General features: G+C 38.0%; 2 protein-coding genes across 3 annotated transcripts in view; one reads left to right on the forward strand and one right to left on the reverse strand.

Moving 5' to 3' along the window:
- LOC144009098 (uncharacterized) overlaps positions 1-22,733 on the reverse strand; it is a 268,151-nt gene that overhangs the window by 121,369 nt on the left and 124,049 nt on the right. The gene's annotated exons all lie outside the window — the stretch shown is intronic.
- hnf4g (hepatocyte nuclear factor 4, gamma) lies at positions 92-11,967 on the forward strand. 2 transcript variants are annotated; one of them, XM_077508610.1, is made up of 11 exons: positions 92-195; positions 5,252-5,417; positions 5,608-5,702; positions 6,479-6,585; positions 6,665-6,814; positions 7,767-7,854; positions 8,182-8,334; positions 9,333-9,382; positions 9,532-9,718; positions 10,624-10,743; positions 10,821-11,967. In XM_077508610.1, exons 1-11 carry the CDS (start codon positions 165-167, stop codon positions 10,940-10,942), a joined length of 1,269 nt encoding a protein of 422 aa, XP_077364736.1. In that variant the 5' UTR covers positions 92-164; the 3' UTR covers positions 10,943-11,967. The 2 variants fall into 2 exon arrangements, with proteins under 2 accessions (XP_077364736.1, XP_077364735.1); XM_077508609.1 differs by lacking the exon at positions 92-195 and adding an exon at positions 3,092-3,315.

Raw genomic sequence — 22,733 nt, forward strand, 5'->3', positions numbered from 1 at the left:
AATGGCGGGGCTATGGTGGTGCCATTCAATGCGTCGCTCCATGAATTATAGGCCGCTCGCCTCGCCAAACTTCACTTTTTAAAGCGGTTGACTGCATTCACCTTCAAACATTGGCAGCCTCTCCCTGCAGGACTTGCTCACTGACAAAGTACACACCTGGATAAATGCACATCCCAGACAGGAACAGAAATACAGGTAAGGCGCGTCTATTATAAGTCACTGAAATGAAAAATATCATCAAGAAGTTGTTCATCCTCCATGATTAATCTTAGCATTAGTAGTGTTGTTTTGTATTATTGGTACAACACAGTGATGATGATCACTCAAACCTTTATTATATACCTTTTTTTTTTCAAGTATGTTTGGTGGTATGATGCTGCCACCTGACATTAGGCAGATGCGCATGATGTGCTGTAAAGATCATGTGATAGTCCACTTTCACATTCTCTAGACTATATGAACTTCTGCTACGTGGATGCCGGTTCAGATTTACCAGCTAACAAAGACATATCTTTTTTTTTTTTCGTATTTTTTTACCCCCTACACATAAATTAATGTATATTTTTAGTAAATGATGTAGTGCTAATCTTGACTCGGTGAGGCTACTCAAAAACGTCTATAACCGTCAATGGCAGTGAATGAGTTAATTACAAACTGTAGCAGCAATTTACTCTCCCCAAAAGCTTAGCTTCTACATTTGAGTGGATCCTTAGCCCAAGTATACCTGCAGAATGAGTGAATTGAAATGCATGAGATCTTGTGTATATATGTGAGAGGTGTTTCTGATATTTCTACCTCTCATTGATGAAGCTAACCAAAACATTGGAATTGTGGTGCAATTCAACATCACTGCAAATTGCAACCATAATATAAATGTTTTGCTAAATTATCACCTGGATTAAAGCAATAGCAATATTTAATGTCATCTTTTTTTTTTTTTTTTTTTACTGGTGCAGTCAAAGTTAACTCATTGATTAATCAAATGATCACAATCATGTATTAACGCAGATTAATCACACGTTAAAGACAGCACAGTTTGTGTTTGAGCAATAAGCATAACTACATTAAAAAAATACACACATAATGTGTGTGGAAAAAACAAACAAACAAAAAAAACAAGAAAATATACATCAGCGTTGCATATTGAGATCATTGCTTTAATCATTATAATAGACAACTTAAATATTAACATTTTTGGATGAAAATAATGGATGTACAACATACATTTTTGTTTTGGAACGTTGTAAATAATGAAAACATTTAGCTAATATTTTGCTGCAATGGATGATGTTATAATGCTGTACTATGTGATCCTGTGCAGTGAGTGGAACACACAAATATTATAAACAATAAACATATCCAGTATTATGAATTGGACATTGAGTTTTTCAACTATTTGAAGGAAGTTTCAGTTAAGTCACTTGGGTAGGTTATATTGTTACGTATGCAACAATATGAACAATTGAAATCTCAATAGTGTTGACAGTCTTATGACTCGTAAACTCACACTGACACGCACACACATAGACGGTGGTTGCCCACGGGTTTTATGGCTGCATGAGAGTATGTGGTTTCCAAGCAGAAACAATGTTTCTCAGAATTCCCTTGTTGGCTTTGTCATGAAGGATGCTACATTGGCATCTTGTTGCATTTTGTGTCCGTTTAGCATCCATGTGGACAAATGTTCTTATTAAATCTGGGATTGTTGCAGAAAAAGACTCATGAGGACATGATAGTTACTTTCACTCATTCACTGCCATTGACGGAAAAAGACGATGCAAATGATGCATTTTTTGCTGGTCTGGCAATGAATGTGTTAACAGTATCAGCGGCACACATTATGGCCACATCCTAATTCCTGTCAATGATTTTTGTCAATGGCTTTGTTTGTTAGGCGTAATAGTTAAGAGCACATTTTCACTCTCCACAAACGTGATGAGTCGGGAGGACTGAGCACACCGTCTGGTTAAAATGTAATCTATCACACCTCTCTCTTTTATTGTAACCAAGCAACCACCCTTGACATATACAGTGCCGTATATGAAATACTGGTCTACATTAGATACCCCATAGAATCATAAATCTTTACTCAATTCTGTTTAAAAAGTAAAATCAGGATAATTCAATTAAAGGCAAGGTTTTTGACACGAGTATTGCCTGTGGGTGTATCATCATCCTGTCTCACGTCGTTCCAAGATACATGGTCTTATCTTTTACAAGTGTCTTCAAGACAATAGCCCCAAAATGGCAACCTTTGAGACACAATTGGCTGCACGTAGAAAACTGGTTTATGGTGGCAAAGTGAAGCGCTCCTGGCTCAACAGGTGAGGCATCACACTAATGTGGCCGAGAGAGCTCAGTGACACGCAAAAGTGAAAGAAAACAGGGTGACTTCTAATTTTGGGTGACTTCCATAATGTTGACATCTCTCGCCATTGTACAGTAGAACAAATTTGTCGATTTTAAATGTAAATACTGAGCTGTGGGAGTAATATAATTACTGCTGCATAGAGAAACTAATATGCAGTACACATTTACACATATTTATTTAGGTTTATTTTGTCACTTAACCCCAAAAAAAATTACAATTTTAAATGAATGGAGTATGGTGAGGTTAGTCTGTGAATTTCTGAGAAAAGTTTTCTGAACAGAGATTGTGTTTGCAGAAGGCTTTAATGGACTTATCAGTGTTTGGCACTTTCAAAGGGTGCCTTTACAGATAATATCTGCTGAGCTGGTGGTGCTATTACTCCACTATTGATTAGATTAGGCCTCAGGAGGACACGCACACGCAACGTTCATAAATTTGTGCACATCGTCATGCCTTTGCACATTTTCCGACAAAAAAAAAAAAGAAAAAAAAGTGGAGGTATATGCAACAAAATCAAAGGAAACACATGTCAGACTTTTTAAAACATTGAAAAAAAATGTGATTTCTCACACCGTAATCTTTCCATCCTTGTGATAAGTGCAGGGGAGAGGAGAGATAAGTATTGTACAATAAGGTGAGAAGTCTTCCACAGCTCCTCCTCCTCCTCCCCTTGTTTACGGGCCAATCACATGAGATTATAGATCTTTTATTTAAGGGATCTCCCATGTCATCTCTGTAAGATGTCAGATAAAGTGGACGCAAGCAAGTACAAGGAAAAAGTGGCAGGACGGAAATAAGCGTGAGGATAACAGGAATGAAGTATCCAAGTGTCGCTCAGAGTAAATCTCTATTAGATATGGAAGTTGCCAACTACTCTGACTGTCTGGATCCTTCATACAGCACACTGGGCTTTGACAATGCTGATGTACTTTACGGAGGAGGAGGTAAGTCTGGAGAGATACTGAAACATACCTTGAAATTGAACTACAAGCAGGGCAAATGTTGTGTATAGGAAGGAAATATAGACAACTTTTGAGCATATACAACACAATGAAAGCTGAGGATGGAGGTCGGTACAGTAAATGGCAAAGATACTTTGAATGTGCTAAATGCTACCACGGAAACAAAATGTATTCATTCAGGTGCTTCTAGTAGCAAGTTGCCTCCTTTCATGGCTAACACTTAATATGATGTGCTTGTTAATTGAATGGATTAGAACGTTCTACTTTAGAAAGAAATGTCTCGATATTGCTACCTTAGACTCTCTCACTAAAGAACAAAAGTTAAGTCTGAAAAGAATCGGTAATAAACACTGTCAATACATTGGCAAAAAGCTTTTTATTTTCTTTTAAAAATTTATCTTTACTGTTAAATACTGGTCACATTGATTGTTAAAAAATTTTTTTTTTTGTTTTTTTTGTTAAAAAAATGTTTTTGTTACGACAATCATTAGTGACAGATTAAAAAACAAACAAAACAAAAACCAAAACAAAACAAAAAAAAACGCAATAATAAACGCAGTACAACAATCAACAGCATACAAGTAAAAATCCACATTTTTAAAATCCATCTCAGGGCATCACTTGCTGCCGACTGAAACTGACGTCACAGAGTAACCGAAGGGCGCCGGTTACGACCAATAACGACTCACCTGTTGTCGGATTTTGGTCATGTGACCTTTACAAGCTGAGGCACTGTGATGTCATTTTCAATTGACAGCAAGTGCCAAAATGGCCGCCGCCCCCCCGAGATGGATAAAAATGGATGGATTTTGCCGCTTAATTCATATTCCACAAACACAATATTACGGCAATCAGAATGCCATGTTTAAACTAGTACATATTATTGTACATTATTTTTTTTCCCTCTGATGAACATAACATATTTACTTAAAGCTGCACTCTGCAATAATTTGGCCAGAACTCTTTGAAACGCAAACACCACCATTTATTTTATTTATATTTTTTGGTATATGTGCTGGTTACAGTATGTGAACATACGGTTCACAAATGTTGGGTAGGCATGATACTGTAAATAAACAAATGTAAAATTAACTGATTATATCACAAGTCCATTCAAAATATAAATAGACAACAAAAGACTGTATGAAAAGAGTAAGTGGAAGTTACATAAGGCAAATAAATGGCTTATAACTGTTGATGATTGGAAAACTGATTATGTTATTATCATTTTATGTTGTGCGTGTCCCCTGTTCTCCACTGATTGTTGTTGTTGTTGTGAATTATGTTTATTTCTTTGATTGCGCGCAAGATGAGAAATTCGGAGGGCAGCGAAGTCTAATAAAAAGATACAATCAGAATTTTAATAAAGCTGAGAACAGTTTGGTAGAAATTGCAGGTACGAGTCATAAAAATGCTTTATTGACCCGTGACTATTTTCCTGATGTCATCCCAGCGTACGTGATGATAAAACAGCGGCAGAAATGACATCTTTCAATCCTCACGTGATGCTGATTTCATTTCTATTTGGCAGACTTTTTTCAAGGTGGCAAACAGCCAAACAACGATAATGATTATGGTTTTGTTTATAGTGACAAAAGCGGCAACGCTTATCATCATAATCAAAATGATAAGGGCAATAACCATGCGGAGATGACTGTGGAAATAAGGATATCAACCGGAATGTTTATTAGGGCCACTGATTGAATCCAATGTTTGCTATTTCCTGCTTGACTTTCTGTCAGTAGTTTGCAATACTGTCACCCAAACACTCACTTCTGCATCCGTACATCACAAAACTTTTCAACTAATCATACAACTTTTTAATATGATGGGCATTAAATATTATGTTCTCTTGGGAACTACATGACTGTAAAGTAGTGCATTTTCGTATATTTGCCCGTGTTTTTGTCTGTCTCAGAGAGCATGCCGACAGATTCCAGCCTACCTTGTCCGGATGGGACCAACAGTAACTGCGCCATCTGCGGGGACAAAGCCACGGGAAAACACTACGGCGCATCCAGCTGTGACGGATGCAAAGGTTTCTTTAGGCGCTCCATACGCAAGAGTCACATCTACACTTGCAGGTATACCGATTGTAAAAGATGTGCACAAATCCAACTTCTTATAGTCTCTATGCAGATAAATACAGAAAGACTGAGGATGTAGCTTAAAAAAATGATTGTGTTGCTGTAGTGGACATTGTTGGTACACTAGACAATGTGACTCATCTTTTTCTTGGAAAGCTATAACAGAACTATATTTGGTCACCTGCAGGTTCAGCAGGCAGTGCATCGTCGACAAAGATAAGAGAAACCAGTGCCGTTTCTGCAGACTCAACAAATGTTTCCGAGCTGGGATGAAAAAAGAAGGTCATTTACAGTTTTTTGGCATCCTGCTTTACAGGAAATTTCCATGGCACCAGACCATAATAACACTACTCACGTAGAGACATGCCCATTTTATGAATTATCATGCGGTCCGACCGATTAGCAAAGCTTTTATTTTGAAATACATTTAAAGAGAGGAGTTTGCATAATCCACAAGACAGTCAAGAACAAATGCGAGCAGCTAGCAGGTTTGTACTGTCTCACAAAAGATTTTTTATTTTTATTTTTTTAAAAAGATACCCTTTTAGCAACACATATGTAGTGGTCATATTTGTACATTATGTGGTATGACGTGGAAAAAAAAAAAAGATTAATTTTGTCCAACAAATAGCCTACATATATTCATTATAATTTTACTTGTGTAGCTAGCTAGCTTGTTTTGTTTAGATGGCTAATTGTTAGCCTCATAACTGACCCATATGTGTGTGTGCGTGTGTAAATGGGCTCAATTCCAAAATCGCCTTCAAAATGGTTGAAATTGTGGCGGCTGTAAAATAGCTGATTACGTGTTTGTGTGTTTATGAGGAGAATAACCTTGGCGGAGTGTTTTATGACCCCTAATCATGTGCTATTCCAAGCTGTTGTTCTGGATTGCAACTGGTTAACGTTTGACTCCTCTTCCTGACGCCAGCCTCCATGACTATTCTCCGAAATATTAACTGCCCAACGTGCTGTCTGCTCTCATCTAAGGCCCGTCGACGTTTCACTAAACAGCGAGTATTTAGTCGTTATTTGCTAATCCGTGCATTCTGTTTTAGCCGTGCAAAACGAGAGAGATCGGATCAGCTCTCGAAGAAGTATGCCCGACCCTCAGGACCTTCCGACCATCACAGTTTTAGCGCAAGCGGAATCACTATCCCAACAGGTGAGCCAACAGGTCAAGATAATCAATAAATACGGTCTGTACGTGACCCACTCAATCTTCTGTTCCTGTTCCTGTCCAGATCAGCACTCCAGTTGGCATAGCAGACATAAGAGAGCAGAAATCGGCCACTGTTGGGGATGTGTGCGATTCCACGAGACAGCAACTACTGGTTTTGGTGGAGTGGGCCAAATACATTCCATCCTTTGGAGAACTACCTCTGGATGACCAGGTAAGAGGACATTCTGGGGTCGATCACCTTTCTATCAAACAGTTGTACAGTATACTCTAATAGCTTTTTTTTCAACATTCAGAAATTGCAAACTGTTCCCAAGGCTTCAAAATGGCTTGCTTATGAAATCAATTAACGATCATGAAGGCCTATCAAGTCCCAGACTTATGTTGACATTAGGTTCTAGTTCCACTCCGGTCCTCTAACTACTCTAAGTCATAAATTTTGAATTTAGAAACTTAGAATTTAGAGACTCATGTACATTATTATTTTAAATTAGGGGTGTCAAAATTAGTGAGTTAATTTTGAGTTAAAGTTCCTTTAATGCCACTTTTTTTTTTTTTTTTTTAACGTGCTCTTTAGCCTTTAGCAATGTAGCAGACATGTCAATGCTAAAATGTATCAGCAATAATTTGAATAATAATGCATATATTTGTGGAAACGGGTCAAATTGTATTTTACAATTTTGAAAAATGTGCAGAATTTCACACGTTACTTCATGCTCAAGATTAGATAGCTCTTTATATGAAAAGAAAAATTCACTGAGCTGGCACCAACGTATTACAAATGCAGTTATGCTATCTAGTGGCAGAAAAATGAGCTCAACAAAAATCAATATCACACTTTTTTTTTTTTACAGTATATCTTTTTAATTTTAACTAATTTTTATGAATGATTATGAAATTACTTGTATCGATGACTAAAAGATACAGCCATATTTCTATTAAACTTTTTTTCCCCACTTTTGTTAACAAGCGTATGAAAACCTAATGCAAGTATACTTAGTCCTGTAAAGCAATATTCCAAGTAATGATTAACCCAAGAGTTATTATCATACAGAAATTGTATGCTGTACTTCAGTCTGGATATTTTCCAAGTGTTATTAATGTAGGAACCAAAGGCGTGCATTGTTTCATTGTTTGCGTTTAAAGTGTTTTGTGTTTGTCTCCAGGTGAGCTTGCTCAGGGCTCATGCAGGCGAGCACCTCTTGCTGGGAGTGGCCAAAAGGTCAATACCATTCAAGGACTTCCTGCTTTTAGGTAAATGGCTGCGAGAATGTCATCTGCTTCTATACGCGGCGCATTCCCGCGATTCGGCACTCAAATGCGATGACTGATTCAATGTTGTGTTCGCTGAGCAATGATTGACTAAAAAGGGCTCTCTCTCTCTTTGTGACTTCAAAAGTGTAAATGGCAGCGTCGTACTGTTACCAACCTACTTTGAAGTGCACAAAACGCAATTCTCACACCTTCGCCATGACCTGAACTGGATTCTTGAAAGAGGCCCAACAAGGGTCCCTGGGTCACACCTTAGCGCCCTCCTTTGTTCCTAACAGCATAAATGATTATGTGTGTGTGTGTGTGCAGGCAATGGGTGTGTGATACACAGGAACAGTCCAGAACCCGAACTCAGCCGGGTTGCAAACCGAGTTTTGGATGAGCTGGTACAACCGTTTCAGGATATCCAAATTGACGACAATGAATATGCCGCACTTAAGGCCATCGTCTTCTTTGACCCTGGTAACTTACTGGCTTGCCCTCACATTTGATATTTATTCAGTGGGATGGGCTGGGTGAGACCAGAGGTGGCACTTAATGAGTAAAAATAGCCAACAGTAAAATTAGTATACAACTCCACATATGTATGCAAGAACATTTCAATTGTTTTGACATTGTTAGCATAACACATAGCGAGTTTTAAATGTTTGCTAGCTTTTTCTCTGCAAATTTGATGAAATTTACAAATGCCCTTCACTCTGTTATTGTTAACTTATTAATAATAATCCACTTGTTATCATTGCTTTGGGGTTTTATAGCTCACAAATCTAAAACTGTCCGACATGTATGTGCATGGGCACAAGGTGAAATGTTTTTTTTAGTGTCTTGTGGCACTTGAGAAATGTTGCACTTCTCAGAGAAACCTAATTCTGGACAAGAAAAATGTCACGCGATCGGGGTGGCCAATGGCCAGGTTTCAATCTAATTATTTTTAGTTAACAAAAACTAACAAAATAACAAAAAATAAAATATATAAAAAAAATAAAATAAAATGTCAGCGAAATAAAATAAAAACAAAAATGCTTTTTAAAAAATGAAAACGATCTGAAACTAGAGTTAACGTTTACATTTTTAGAAAAGATAAGTGACGATAATTTAACAAAAAAAACTTCAATTTTATTTGACTCAACACTCGTGTTGGAATAACACAAAATGACATGGAAATATTAAGTTGTTTAAAATGAGTTAAAAACCTTTATAGAAAGCAAATAGGATGGAAAAAAAATAAAATAAAATTTGATTCATAAATTAGACCATGAAATATTATTAAGGTATTAAGTGATGAAATAATCATAAAGACAATGCTAGTCTGTTAATCCTTAAATTCCTTCACGTCCAGAATGAATCATTTAATAAGTTCCAGTCATATGCCGATTTCAGTCACAATTTTGTTTTTTGTTTTTTTTCCCCATGATATCACCTGCACTCTATTCATCATATCTTGTCCGACAAATTTGCAGATGCAAAATCTTTGCGGGAGCCTTCGAAGATCAAAGCCACACGTCAGCAGGTAAGTGCAAGCGTGCAGTTTTGCTCAAGTTTTAGATTATAATGAACACAATCATGAGTTCCCTTAATAACACACAAAACTCAAATTGTGGTTATTCACGATGCAGTTTTTTTTTCATGCTAAAAGAATGTGGGCATTGTGGGTTGCAGGTTCAGATGAGTCTGGAAGACTACATTAATGACCGGCAGTATGACTCGCGGGGGCGTTTCGGGGAGCTGTTGCTCCTTCTGCCCACCCTGCAGAGCATCACCTGGCAAATGATCGAACAACTGCAGTTCATTAAGCTTTGCGGGCTCGCCAAGATCGACAACTTGCTGCACGAGATGCTGCTGGGAGGTGAGAACGTGTGTCCACGGAAACACTGGCAATATAACAGCGGCGTTCTTTGTGGTAGATGCTTGGAGCAAACTATGCAGAAAAGTATCATTAGGAAAGTTTGGGAATATGGTAAAGCAGGAATGGGCAACTTAAATTTTTCATCAGGGCTAATTTGGGATACACTGTGCCAACAACAAAGTGAGGAAAGTAAACAACAAAATAATAACATATTGTTGTTTTTTTTCCAACGCGCAAGAGGCTTTCTTGCATAAAAAAATTACTATCCAAGGACTGCACAAAACTGCTGAAAAAGAAATCAACGGCAATAAATCATTGTTTTTTTTCACAAAAATTAACACACTCACAGTATCAATAAGGCACTATATTTGTCCTATAAATTATTCCCAATTGGTTAAAAAAAAAAAAAAAAAACACCGGTATATTAGGCCTCGTCATGATGTAGTATAGGACAGTACAAGACCCAGTTTCAGCTCATGTCTAGTGGGGATTGCTGATAAACTGCAGTCGACTCGTGCATATTCACTGTTCAGCACCCCCAAATTGACATATTTGCAAATTATTTTTCTTTTTTCTTATTTATTTATTTACTTTTTCTTTGATTGATTTGATTAATTTAGACTTTTGCATTTTCTCTTTATTATCTGGATTTGCATTTATTTATTTATTTATTTTAACTCACTTTTCCCCATGTCTTGGATTTATTTTTTACCTATTGAAACTTCATCAGTGTCTTTACAGAATATTTTTTTGTAAAAAAAATAAAAATCAATCAATCAAGGGACAACTCATAGAGGTCGCGGGCTGCTAGTTGCCAATCCTTGTAGTAAATGATATAAAAAATATAAATGTTATTTTGTAACATCCAGCTCATACAGTTAGTCGCGTGTGTGTTTTCTGTCCAGGCTTGACGTCGGAGAACGCACACCTGCACCATCCAGCACACACCCAGCTAACCCAGGACCCCGTGACTGGACACACTCTTCTCATCAGCACCACGCCTATTACACACGCTCAACAGATAGGTAGAGCAAATACACACACCTCAGAGCATCCATTGAAAAACGTGATTTTGAATCCATAAATGTCTCTTTCCCTGCAGCCTCCCCAGACACGCCCATTCCATCACCTCCTCAAGGTCCGGCCTCTGAGATGTACAAACACTTTCCCCAACCTATTTGTCCTCCAGCCAGTCCTTCACCTTCCACACAGACGGACCCCTGACACGGCATCAGTGTCCATTATTACATTATGCCTTTTGTCTCAATCATAATGTATGAAAAATAGAGCAATGCCCAGCAGCGAAATAACGGTGGTTGCGCAAAATATCGACACTTTGGGCACAATTGTGACATTTGCATTTAGGGGTGTACTCACTTTTGTTGCCAAATGGATGCGTGTTGAGTTCTTTTGAGGGAACCGTAAATTTACACGGGTTTATGTACATACTGTTTAATAAGTATAAAGTTACATACACAATCAATACACAGCCATTCATGTCTGAACCATTTGCAACAAAAGTGATTACAGCATTGAAAATGTCTATATTGGGCCAATATTTTGTGAGACCATTGTTTTCAGACTCCTGACATGGGACCAGGGTCGCATTACATCATGACTTTGCTCTAAAAAAATAAATAAATAAATAAAAGAGCTGAGATTAAAATAGTCCAGTGGCCAAAATGCAATATCTTTTCAAAGTGATTGCATCAAAGGTCTCAGGTGAAAATGTGTCTGTGTTGTACATTATTTTAATTTAGCACTTGAATATCCGAGTAGTTAAAAATATCAGCGCTCAACTCGACTACTGACACAATAAAAGCTACATTGTCACACTCCTGAATTATCAAAACAGTTTTGATATAAAATGTACATAGAAGACAGTTTAAAATAATACATGCTTGCAATATGATGTTTGATAAGTTACTGTACATAAAGGGCAATTCAGGTGATGTATATAAAGTTAATTAAGAGAATTACTGGAATCACTTTAGAATTGATACTTTATTTTTTCTTGGAACCAATGTAGATATGTTGCATGCATACGTGTGCATGTTATGCAAATTAAAATGCTCCTCCATCAAGGGGTGAAAAAAAAAATGATGCACTGTAACATATGGATCTAATATTTTGGTTACCTTATTCTCAATATGAGAATTGTTGCACACTGCAATCACAATAAACCAAAATTAATACCTCAATGTCAATCAAAAATGAATCTTGTGTTTAGATCGTGAAGATTTTTTGATACAATTATTTTACTGGATGTTGTACTGAAAATATATGGTTGAATATATTCATTAATGCATCATGTGTACACATAATGATTATTATCTATACTTTTTTTTTTTTTTTTAATTAAAAGTAAGCAAAGGGTAACTTGACAGAAAAAGAAAATGGTTTCCGTCCAATGTATAGGATCCTTTGCTGTCGCAAGAAATGTGAATTTTTACTCACAAAAATGGAAGACTTTTACTTTATTTACTTCTACAAGGATATCCGCAGAAATATGTTGATACAAATATATTTAGGATGTGTTTTTTTTTTCCCATGTGCAATAACACCAAAGCATGTTTGCCCATTACTTCTCCAAGAAAGTCATCATTTCCTCGCGCGCTTCCATCGCTCAGCGATATAAAGTTTGTTCCCAGACTATTGAAAACTGACTGCTGGATGATGATGATGTTCATCCAAAATCCTAACTCGTTTCCCTCCATCATTTATTTGAGAAGACACACATCCAGGCGATGTGCTGCAATGTAAAACATTCATTTCCAGCTGAAACTGAGCTCGACTGGACAAGCTGGACTTTGAAATATGTTTGTACATAAATCCTATTGTCGGAGTGTGCACTGTGTATGTGTGTGGTTTCACACGCTGCGGATGAGGCCAGGGGATAAAACTGAGAGCTCTTCTTTGTATATTGTTGTGAAAAAAAAACAAAAAACCCACTCAGGTTATTTACACTGGCCAAATCCTCCATATCAACTCCATAATGGACACGCTGCCTGGCTCAGGTCAAAATAACACCAAACCACAATGGAGCAAGGCGCACATGTATATGCTGCAATTTATTTGTGTGCACACTGTGTGTTTTTTTTGGACGAGTGTATAGCCAAGGAACTTTAATCAAAGGCACAGTGTGGAGACACGAGGGGGGGGGGGGGGCCTGGTCGCCCTCTTCTTCCGCAGATAAAACTGCGCGTTAGCATGCCAGTCACATATCTCATCTGAGAGGCTCTTCCTCACACCTTCCCACAGCACGCTATCGCACGCCGCCGTGATGGCGGCTTCACCTGAGCGGGATGACGAAGGGGGGATGTCAAGATATAGGGATGGAGGAGTAGAAGAGGGACAGGGATATTTCATTTTTAAAACCTTGAGTTTGTTGTTTTTGTTAACGAGCCTGTGATTCTGTACAAATAGACGGTTAAGAAAATGATGAAAAAATAGACTGTTTTTTTGGTTGTATGCACCATTATCTGTAACTATATGCTCATTTTGTGAAGTGTAATATCAACTAAATAATGTAAGTAAAAAATCTATAGAAAGCTTTCTCTTCATGATGTATTTATTTTTTAATTTGACTTCGTCGCTGTTCAAATTCAGAAAAAGTTAAATACAACAAATACAACGATGTAAATATATTTAATATGTGGGTGGTGGTTTTTTGACGCACCGCATTCACATTTCTTTTTGTCACCAGCTTTTGAGTACTTCCACATAACCACTAGATGGCAGTGCAAGTCTTTGCTTCATGACATTACAGGCTGACCCTTTCCATGGCCGTTATAATAATGCACTGTATGTCTTTCAATGCGCATTCTGAGTTAAATTAGCAATCAAAATTAGGAACAATTATTATTTTAAAAGAGAAATTGTGGTAATATATGATCATATACTGTTAAAAACAAGCCAGTGAATGCAAATGCAGCCAAATCTTATCACATAAGAAGCTAATACATTAGCACTTTATGATACATAATACAGCATGCATAGTTTTTCCATTTCAAAATGAGTAAAAAGACTCCATAGGATATGTGCCACTACAGAATATTGGTCTGAAATGAATGGCATGTGTCACCGAACTCAGATTAAAGTCACAGATTGTAGCCTATCAATTCCTCAGCACTGCATTTACCCATAATTCCTCTCTGTCTCCAACATATCCGAAGATTCCCCGAGCAGGAGACAAGGTGAGCCTCCTGCTTCTACCTCAGGAATGAATTTCCACCTCTCCGGAGCGATTTTTGTCTGCCTGACGCGTGTGCGTGTGGTTTGTGATTATACCGGCGGCTGGCTGAAAGGAAGTCAAATACAGTGACAGCTTCATTTCCAAAGCTGAGTTCACATAAATGAGGGATTAAAGCAAGCAAGAAGATTCGGGGCTCACCTCGGCGGCCCCAACGACTGCTTCCTCTCTTTCTGTCCATCTTTCCCCCCTTCCTTTTTTTTTTTGTTTCTGTTTTTTCGTACAGATATACAGCAGACCAAAAAGGCCATTGAAAAACACAAGCCACCACATACACACACAGTGAGCGAGGGGAGGGGAGGGGGTTTCTGGGTTGTGTGCCGTACATCATGATGATGATGGCGACCAGGTTAGGGGAATGAAATTAGGGGTTAGGGGGAGGCAAGGGTGTGTCTGGTGGGGAACATTAGGGAAATGAAAAAGGGGCGGACCCGCTGCCGGCTTCCGAGACGCAGACTTGTTAGAATAAAGGCATATAAAAAAAAAAAAAAGAAAGAAAAAAAGACAGGAGACAGAGGAGATGACAGGGTGGACGATAAGATGAGTGGTGGCGTAATGAAAACAGTCCTGTGCACCCTGAAATTACATGGGGAAGGAGATTGGTGGTGGGGGTTGAAAAGCCAGGCATGGGGGGGGTACTGGGATTAAGGCAGGAAGTGAACGAATTGAGAAAAATGGGCACTCATTTATACAAAACCATAATAGTCAGCTAGATAGGACTTCATTTAGGTATAAGAAGAGCAGATGACCTTTGACCACCAGCAAGCGATTCATTGCTTCTGTTTTTATGATGATCAAAACGTGCCAAAGAAAATACTGCATAATGTTCCCATTGCTTTACATTCAAAACTACAATCGCACTCACAAAGGCACCGCAATGCAATTTGGATCAGCAAATTTGTCATAGAAAGCCACAATCGTGCGTGTTGTTATTCAGAGACATCACTGACAAAATGGGGAAACGTTACTCGCTCACTTACATTGTTCAATATATCATAATATATACCGTAAAAAAGAACAAGAAAACTGCCCAGAACCAGCTGAGGTAGGCACCAGCACCCCCCCCGCGACCCTAGTGAGGAATAAGCGATCAAGAAAATGGATGGAAGGATTATGTTGCATTGCAGCAAGGTGGGAAGTCGGACATATGTAACTTGGAATCTTACAGTTCCAACCTCAAAGCATTCAAAGCGAACATAAACAACAAATATGGCTGATTTCGATGAATTGGTTAACACTGGCGGTCCAAATCACATTAGGTTGCATCAAGTTTTTTCGAATAACTAAATAAATAGTTAGATAAAAATAATATAGATACAATAAAAGATTCTTTCATGTTAGTAGATGGTATAGCCATGTAGAGAATGAATGAATGAATGAATGAATGAATGAATGCTCTTCACTCTCAATGTACACAACATGTAAGGATCCTGCTTTGTTTAACGTGCATGTTTGTTTTTAAAGTGTGGGAAAACCTGCTAACTGCTCAGCTACTGTGCTGCCAAAAAAAGCAAATAAACAACAACAAAAGCACATTTTGAGTTCAAAATGCGTCAAATGTTTGTTTTTAAGCAACATTCCCCTCCATCGGATGTCCTGGATATGAGGACATAAACGACCTCTTGACCTTTATGAAGCGCTTTACGGGTTCCATTTTCAATGAAAGCAGAGATCAGTCATATTTAAAAAAAAAAAGAAAACAATAGATATTGAAAGGCGGTAAAGAAAGGGGCAAGAGAATAGATGAGGTATTATAACGAAGGAGGACGAAGGAGCCCCGCCACTGAATGATAAGTGTCTCACGCACTGCAGGTTATGGCAAGTTCACGCAAACAAATGATTCCCATTTGCCAGAGGCGAGGGACACAATTGAGATGGGGGTGCGCGTGAGGAAGGGGAGGGCAGAATATGGGAGGCTTGATTTCAGATCGCTCCATCTGCATCGAGGAAACCTTTACCTTTTTACTCGTCCAATGTTTTCATGGTGCTTCATCCAAAGCATATTCAATCCAAAGAATATTCCGGACCCTGCGGTGTCACTACAACTTGAAATTACAGCCTATGGACCTCGGTCAATACGACAAAATGGATGCCGGACGGCTTCATGTAGGTGGGCTGTGTTTGTGCAATAACAGTAATAATGGTGCTCGAATACGACCATTTTTACACAATAAACAGCATGAAACAATCATAAAAAAAGTGATATACCTTCATCTTATATCTCTACTTATCTTCATGGAGATTGTTACAAACCAAATGATATTTATGCCAATGAGGTATCATCAGTGTGGCCAGATAATGTTCACTTCAATAGTCATACCTGGGCAATCTATTATGAAAAAAATAAAATAAAAAAAATCTGCTCATTTTTGAGATATTACTTAAATAAATCTTGCATAAAATAAGCAACATAAATGAGGTGCTATCATAGGAGCAGTTGTATCGTAACATTTGTTGTGATACATATGGGAAAACGAAGCGTCATGAAGCACTTGTGATCTTTCTTACTTTTCGAAATGACACTCTTGGTTTAAAGACACCAGTGGGAAATTACTACACTGTATCTTTAAACCCAGAGCACCATCTAGAGGAGTAAAAAAAAAAACATTGCGAGTGTTTCATGAAGCTTCATGGGAAAATGAAGCTTCATGAAACACTTGGTAGCCGCAATTTAAAGGGATACTTCACTTATTTAGCCCATTCTAGCAATAAAAAGTTAATATATTGTCTATAAATAAACAAATTGTTAATTTGACACTTTCATTATTTTTCACGTAGTTTCATTAGTCCCTTTAAAAAGACATTTTGCAACTTGCTGTCGACTGAAAATGACATCACAAGGGTTCAGGTAACCAATCACTGCTCAACTGTTTTCTAGGTTTGGTCATGTGACATTCACAAGCTGAGCTGTGATTGGTTACCTGAGCCCTTGTGATGTCATTTTCAGTCGACAGCAAGTTGCAAAATGTCTTTTTAAAGGTACGAATTGTACATGAAAAATAATGAAAATATCAAATTTATTATGGGAAAAATATTAATGTTTGACTGCCAAAAATGGCTAAATAAGTCAAGTATTCATTTAAACCAAGATCCTGCCCACTACAATAATATATGAACTTCTAGGATGCATATAACTAACTAGTGACGGGAAAATGAAGCTTCATGAAGCACTTGTGATATTTTTTGACTCATCTCGATGCCAATCTTGGCTTTCTAACACTACCATTTTCCAAATAGTTGATTTTAAAAGTGTTTGTCATAAATAAATGAGACAGTTATTCACAAACATGAGCGTCACTCAGAGCTGGAATCATCTGATGTACCTGAAACATCCTCTTGAAAGTATTATCTGTCTATTGTCAGTTGCTGACAATCAAAGAGGAATGGGTTCGCTCTGGATTGTCCATTTTCCATGTTGAGCAATCAGGCGGAAATCCATCACAGGACTGACACAGGCTGCAATTTCCTCATTGACAGCCGCATCAATAGGCCATAATGTGATAATGCAGTCACAAGACACTTCAAGTAACTAATGATTCTTTCTTTTCTCTTTTTGCCAACTAGAAGTGGTCCAGTTGCCCAACAGCTGGATGCAACAGGTTCAATTTAAACATTTGGTGGATAAGAGCATATATAGTCATTTTCAAAAAAAAAAAGAAGCTAATTTGACCACACATGACTTCCGATCCTAATCAAGGGATTTCTCATCTTCTATTTGAACGACACACATGAGCGAGTCCTTCGCAGGATAGCTTCGCACTGTTTGATGAACGGGCGTGTGTGCATGCGTGTGCACGTGCTGACAAAAGCTCACCAACCCCTGCAGTGGAGTGGTAAAAGATATTAGGCGGCAATTGCAAAACGATTGCAAAAAAGTGACATCCTTAATGGAGAAAGATTACAGTGTGCAACATGACTTTGATTTGAGCCTGCATACATTTATTTTCCCGGCGCAGACGGGCTTCATGGACAGCTCGGCACACGGAGCTCCTCTCCATGCTGCCCTTTTGTGTTTGTGCGAGCAGATGCAAATTTATGTTAACACAAATTGATACATTTTGGAATGCAAGCGAGTGAGACACAAAATGTCCTTTGCGGCAATTATTTTCGACTGCAGCTTTTATTATTGTATTACTCCTGTCAGCTTTTAGAGAAATGACTCAAATTGTTTTGGCTTTTTTTTTTTTTACATTTGGGCTGAGAGGCTCATTTGAAAATGTTTACAGTACGTATTTATGAAACGTGTGAAATACGTCTTCAAAAGTAATCTGTGCTGATGAATGGAAAGGACAAAAAGGCAACCAAAATAGACAAGGTGATGATTTAAGCTGCACTGTTGATTCAACTGTAAAAATGCTAACCGTATTATGAAGAAAACAAAAATACCACAGCAAGGTGTAGAAACCACTTACTGTACAATGGGGCCTATCGTCTTCTTAGTTTAATGTCTCCTAAGTTGTATAATTTGTTGTTGAAAGCTGTAGTGAGTACGTTTTTCACTCAAGCGAATTTTGAGGAGATGACACATCAGCTACTTAAACAGCTTTCTGTATTATTCACTATTTCATCTTTTATATTTTGTGTCAAACGTCAACATTCACGTACTGGCGCACGAAAAATGACATACGGGAAATGACACATTTTAGCTAGCAATGGGTGGAGCACAGCCCTTTGTTTCCTGTTTGTAAATAGCTAACGAAACATATTATTTAGCGTTTTTGTAGCAGAAAATAAGCGTACAATAATTACTTTTGCTGAAGAATCCATCTTTTTCCCTTTCGGCAGTTCTTTAAAACGGGATCATAAAGTTGCAGGATCACACGATGGCTCAACTTAACCTACCTCATAACAAAGACAACAGGTTTATTTTTTTTACAAATTGATAAATAAAATGCATTAAGTTAGCTTAAAGGGTTTTGTACCATTTTATATTCATTTAGTATATTCTGCTATTTTTAACTTGTACTCTTTTGTGACAGTTAAGAAAGTTCAAATATTATATAATAACATATAATGCAAGAGCAGAGCGTATTATCCATCCTTTACCCCGTTTGTCTGTATAAAGGTCGCAGGTGAGATGTATCTCAGCAGAATTTGGGTCGATAATTTAGAGCCCTCAATGAACTTAACATGCGCGTTTTTGGAATGTGCGGCAGACAATTTGATTTCAATTTCGAACAAACTATCAAGAACATTGGCAAGATTTTAGAGGTTGAACTGTAAACTAAAAATATATTAACTGTCAGGTGTCACGTGTAGTTGGTACGTATTTATATTTAGATCATGTCAAGTTTATTGGGTCTTTCTTTCCCACAACATCAACGACGTTAAAACGGTCTTCTCGGTGAGACTAAAACTTGAGATAGCCAGGTGAAGAATCCAATAATTTCTCATTAAAATGACTAAATCACGTATAGATCAGAGTATGCCGAGAGACAAACCCGCTGGGTGAATGTGAATCAAAGCATTAGCTCTCATTAAAAATAAAATGAAATAAATAAAGTCACCATCAAAACAGACTTCCATTCCGACGGTGTCACATTTAGTGCTGTGCCAGGGGAGGAGATGTCAAAATAATAGTCCCCCGCCTCAGGTCAAAGTCGTCTCGAATCCCAGACTATCAGAAATAAAGTTTGTGAGCACGTCGGAGGTCCTTTATTTCGCTAATTCTCCTCCATTTGAAATGTACATATTTGTGCCGTGCTTTGATAAGGCCTGGGGGACGCGCGTGTTTTAATTAGACCTGAGCAGCCTGGTTGAACAGTTCATAGGCAACTTTGAACATTTTTTTGCGGCGAGCCTCTGTCGCTCCGTGACAGGCGCCGCGTAATTAGTGGCATATGTGCATTTGCATACGTGCGCCCGGTGACATGTTGCATCCCATTTGAATAAGTAGACATGTTTCAACGTGATATCCCCTCAAGTGAATACATGAATATGAGCCGCTAATTATACCAATCTTGCAAATGATCTATTTAAATATTAATCCCGTTTCATTTTGCATTGTTTTGCTGCGAGCTCTTTTCCCGGCCGTCATGTGAGCTCACGTGTTTGTTTGTGCCAGCGCCACCTAAGCGGCCCTATGAGCACGTGCTGCGTCTTTTTATGTGCACGATCGTCTCCGGTGGCGCTCGGAAATGTGTCCATCGTCAGTTTTACACGCACAGAACGAAAAACAATCATTGAGGACGGCGTGTATGGCAGGTTGCGGAACAGGGAGAACAATTATTTGACTCAAGTTCAAAGACTTTTTAAAAGTCCGCACTAGACAAGAAAGTTTATGTAAGCGCGTTTGAGTTTCTTTTCATCATTAGATTTTGCCTTGTCCTTTTCTCATTATCTACCGCTCCCTGCTAAGCATAAACACGGACAGGGCATAATGATTGCTTAGGATTTCCTATTGAATGCCACAGCAAGCAGAGCTGCGAGAGATGACATACAACAAACAATCGCAACATGTGCGCGAACAATTAGTTCAAATGTTGTTCAAGTTTCAGTTATTGACGCTCCCTAAAAAAAAGCTGTGAGCGTAAACAAGTGTTGGACAAGAAGCCATACAACTTTGTTTTAGAAGATCAAGTACAGGAAATTTCGTATACATTTCTAATTCAATATAAAGAAGATTTGATTGACAATGCGATCCTACTAATTTTGAGGGAACGCACAAAGAAAAATTATATCTCATCTTGAAACAAGTCCATTTCTAATTCAAATGATGATGATGATTAGGGATGTTTGATATCACTTTTTTTCAGACCGAAAGCAGTATGAGGACTCACACAACTCTTCAACCACAACTACTTTTACACAACAAACATTTTTTTTCAGAAAAAAATACTGATAGACAATGCATAAAAAAAGAGATAGTTTTACAATATCCCAGTATGGCAATTTTCCTTAAAAATGCACAGAATTAATTGCAATTTTTGATGATGATGTTATCCTTATTTTCGATTATCTTCTATTTGTTTATAAGATTCTCAATACCACTTATTTTCAGAACTCTATCATAACGAGTAGTCAACCGATACTGATACCCCTAGTACTTTTGATACATAATTTAAAAAAAAAAAAAAAAAAAAAAATGCTTGGGTCCCAAGATAGACCCCTGCGGTACACCACATGTAATATTATGACTTATATTCCAATATAATGTCTTTTCTGAATTGCATGAAATTAATGGCAATTTTCTATTCTTCTCTTTTCTAATTTCTAGTACCACAAAAGGTTGTTCGGCCCATCATTGTCTGATGCCCACCTTTTCGGTGAGCGCTTTATGACGCAAAGTATGAGAACAATACGCAGAATGAGAAGCGCCGTCTGTAATAACCTGGTTCGACGGACGAAAACCTGCTTCAGTCTGTATATTTTCGAGGCTTTGTGTCATAAAGCACTTGCCGAAAAAGTGAGCACCTGAGACAGATGGAAGTGCCCGCATCTGAATTTTATGTATTTATATTCTCATTAGCATTTGTTTTGTAATCATGTTGCTTTTGTTCATGCTCCTTCAGAATTAGAATAAACAAATCAGACACGTTTGTCTCAAAAACTCTTACCATGTAAAGTGACGTATTGTGCTATTTTGCAGCATTAATTCATCCCCCTGGAATCTAATGAAGCTAATCGGCTAACAAAACCAGATCAGAGGGTATTAGCTGAGAAATCAAAACAAATTACACCTGAAAGTTGCTCAACATTACCCACCTACATCGTAAACAAGCCATTGTGGCCTGATGCAGCATTAATTCTCTCGTGAAATTGTGGAGTTATATTTTTGAAGTAGCTTACAAATGTCTTAGACAAGGTAGATCCTCCTCTCCTTTTTTTCTCCCCAGATACAAAAACAATGTAATTGTACTTGTCTCTTGATTCCCTTTCAATGATGTTTGCTGCTAAGTGCGCTGGACAATGAAAAGCCTCCGTACAAAGCGAAGGCAGCCTGATGAACACTACTCATCTCTAATTGCGTGCTAGTTTTGATGTAAGGCAATCATGAGGTCATCTGCTTTAAGTGGATGGCTTCGTTTGATCCATCCTTGTGTGGAGTCTCATCATCAGCTACCTGGTGTGATTAAGTCAGGCTTGAAGAAGCCGGGAAAAGCAAGATGGGCTTTTAATGTTTCTGTATATTGTGGGGAAAAAAAAAAAAGACCTGTCTAACCTTGAACTGTGCGCCTGGCTCTCGTCAATCAATCACGACAAGACGGCGCTTCCTTCAAACTCATTAAAATGAGCATGCAGGAACGCACAAACGTATCCCCTTTGCAAATGAAGTTGGGTGTCCTAATTGTTTTGCTGTTTGCAGGCCTTTCGACAACTTCAGAAGGCATTTGTTGTCGCTTGATGTATGCTCGCAGCGCCTCGGGCAATGCTTTTTATGACCATTATTATTCAAATGAGCTAGAAATGTGTTTTGAAAGTCCTAAATCATTGAGCATGAATGGCTACTCTGGGCGTTTATAAATGACTTTCCGCGCAAGCAAACCTCCGCCTGCATGCGTTACTTCGATGAGCTCGTTTTTGACTATTTGAGTTCTGTCAACAGAATTTCTGGCATTTGTCTGCTTGCGTGACATGTTGTGTTGGAAAGTTTGATGAGATATTCCACTGTCTGTATTGCTAAATAGTGTAGAGAGGAAGATGGAAAACAACTTGTTTTTAGAGCTTTAAAATGTGTTTACAAGATTTTTTATTTTTTTTTCCAATTTAGTGACTTTATTATGTCAGTCACAGCAGGTTTGAAGTGCAGAATACATTGAAAAA

Source organism: Festucalex cinctus, chromosome 20 (genome assembly GCF_051991245.1).
Source record: "Festucalex cinctus isolate MCC-2025b chromosome 20, RoL_Fcin_1.0, whole genome shotgun sequence".
NCBI classification, from domain to species: domain Eukaryota; kingdom Metazoa; phylum Chordata; class Actinopteri; order Syngnathiformes; family Syngnathidae; genus Festucalex; species Festucalex cinctus.

Bases quoted from the DNA above. Each gene is read 5' to 3' on its own strand.
- hnf4g (XM_077508609.1), top strand. From the start codon at position 3,186: ATGAAGTATCCAAGTGTCGCTCAGAGTAAATCTCTATTAGATATGGAA. The intron at 6,815-7,766 runs GTAAGAGGACAT...GTTTGTCTCCAG, and splicing joins AACTACCTCTGGATGACCAG to GTGAGCTTGCTCAGGGCTCA. The intron at 7,855-8,181 runs GTAAATGGCTGC...GTGTGTGTGCAG, and splicing joins CAAGGACTTCCTGCTTTTAG to GCAATGGGTGTGTGATACAC.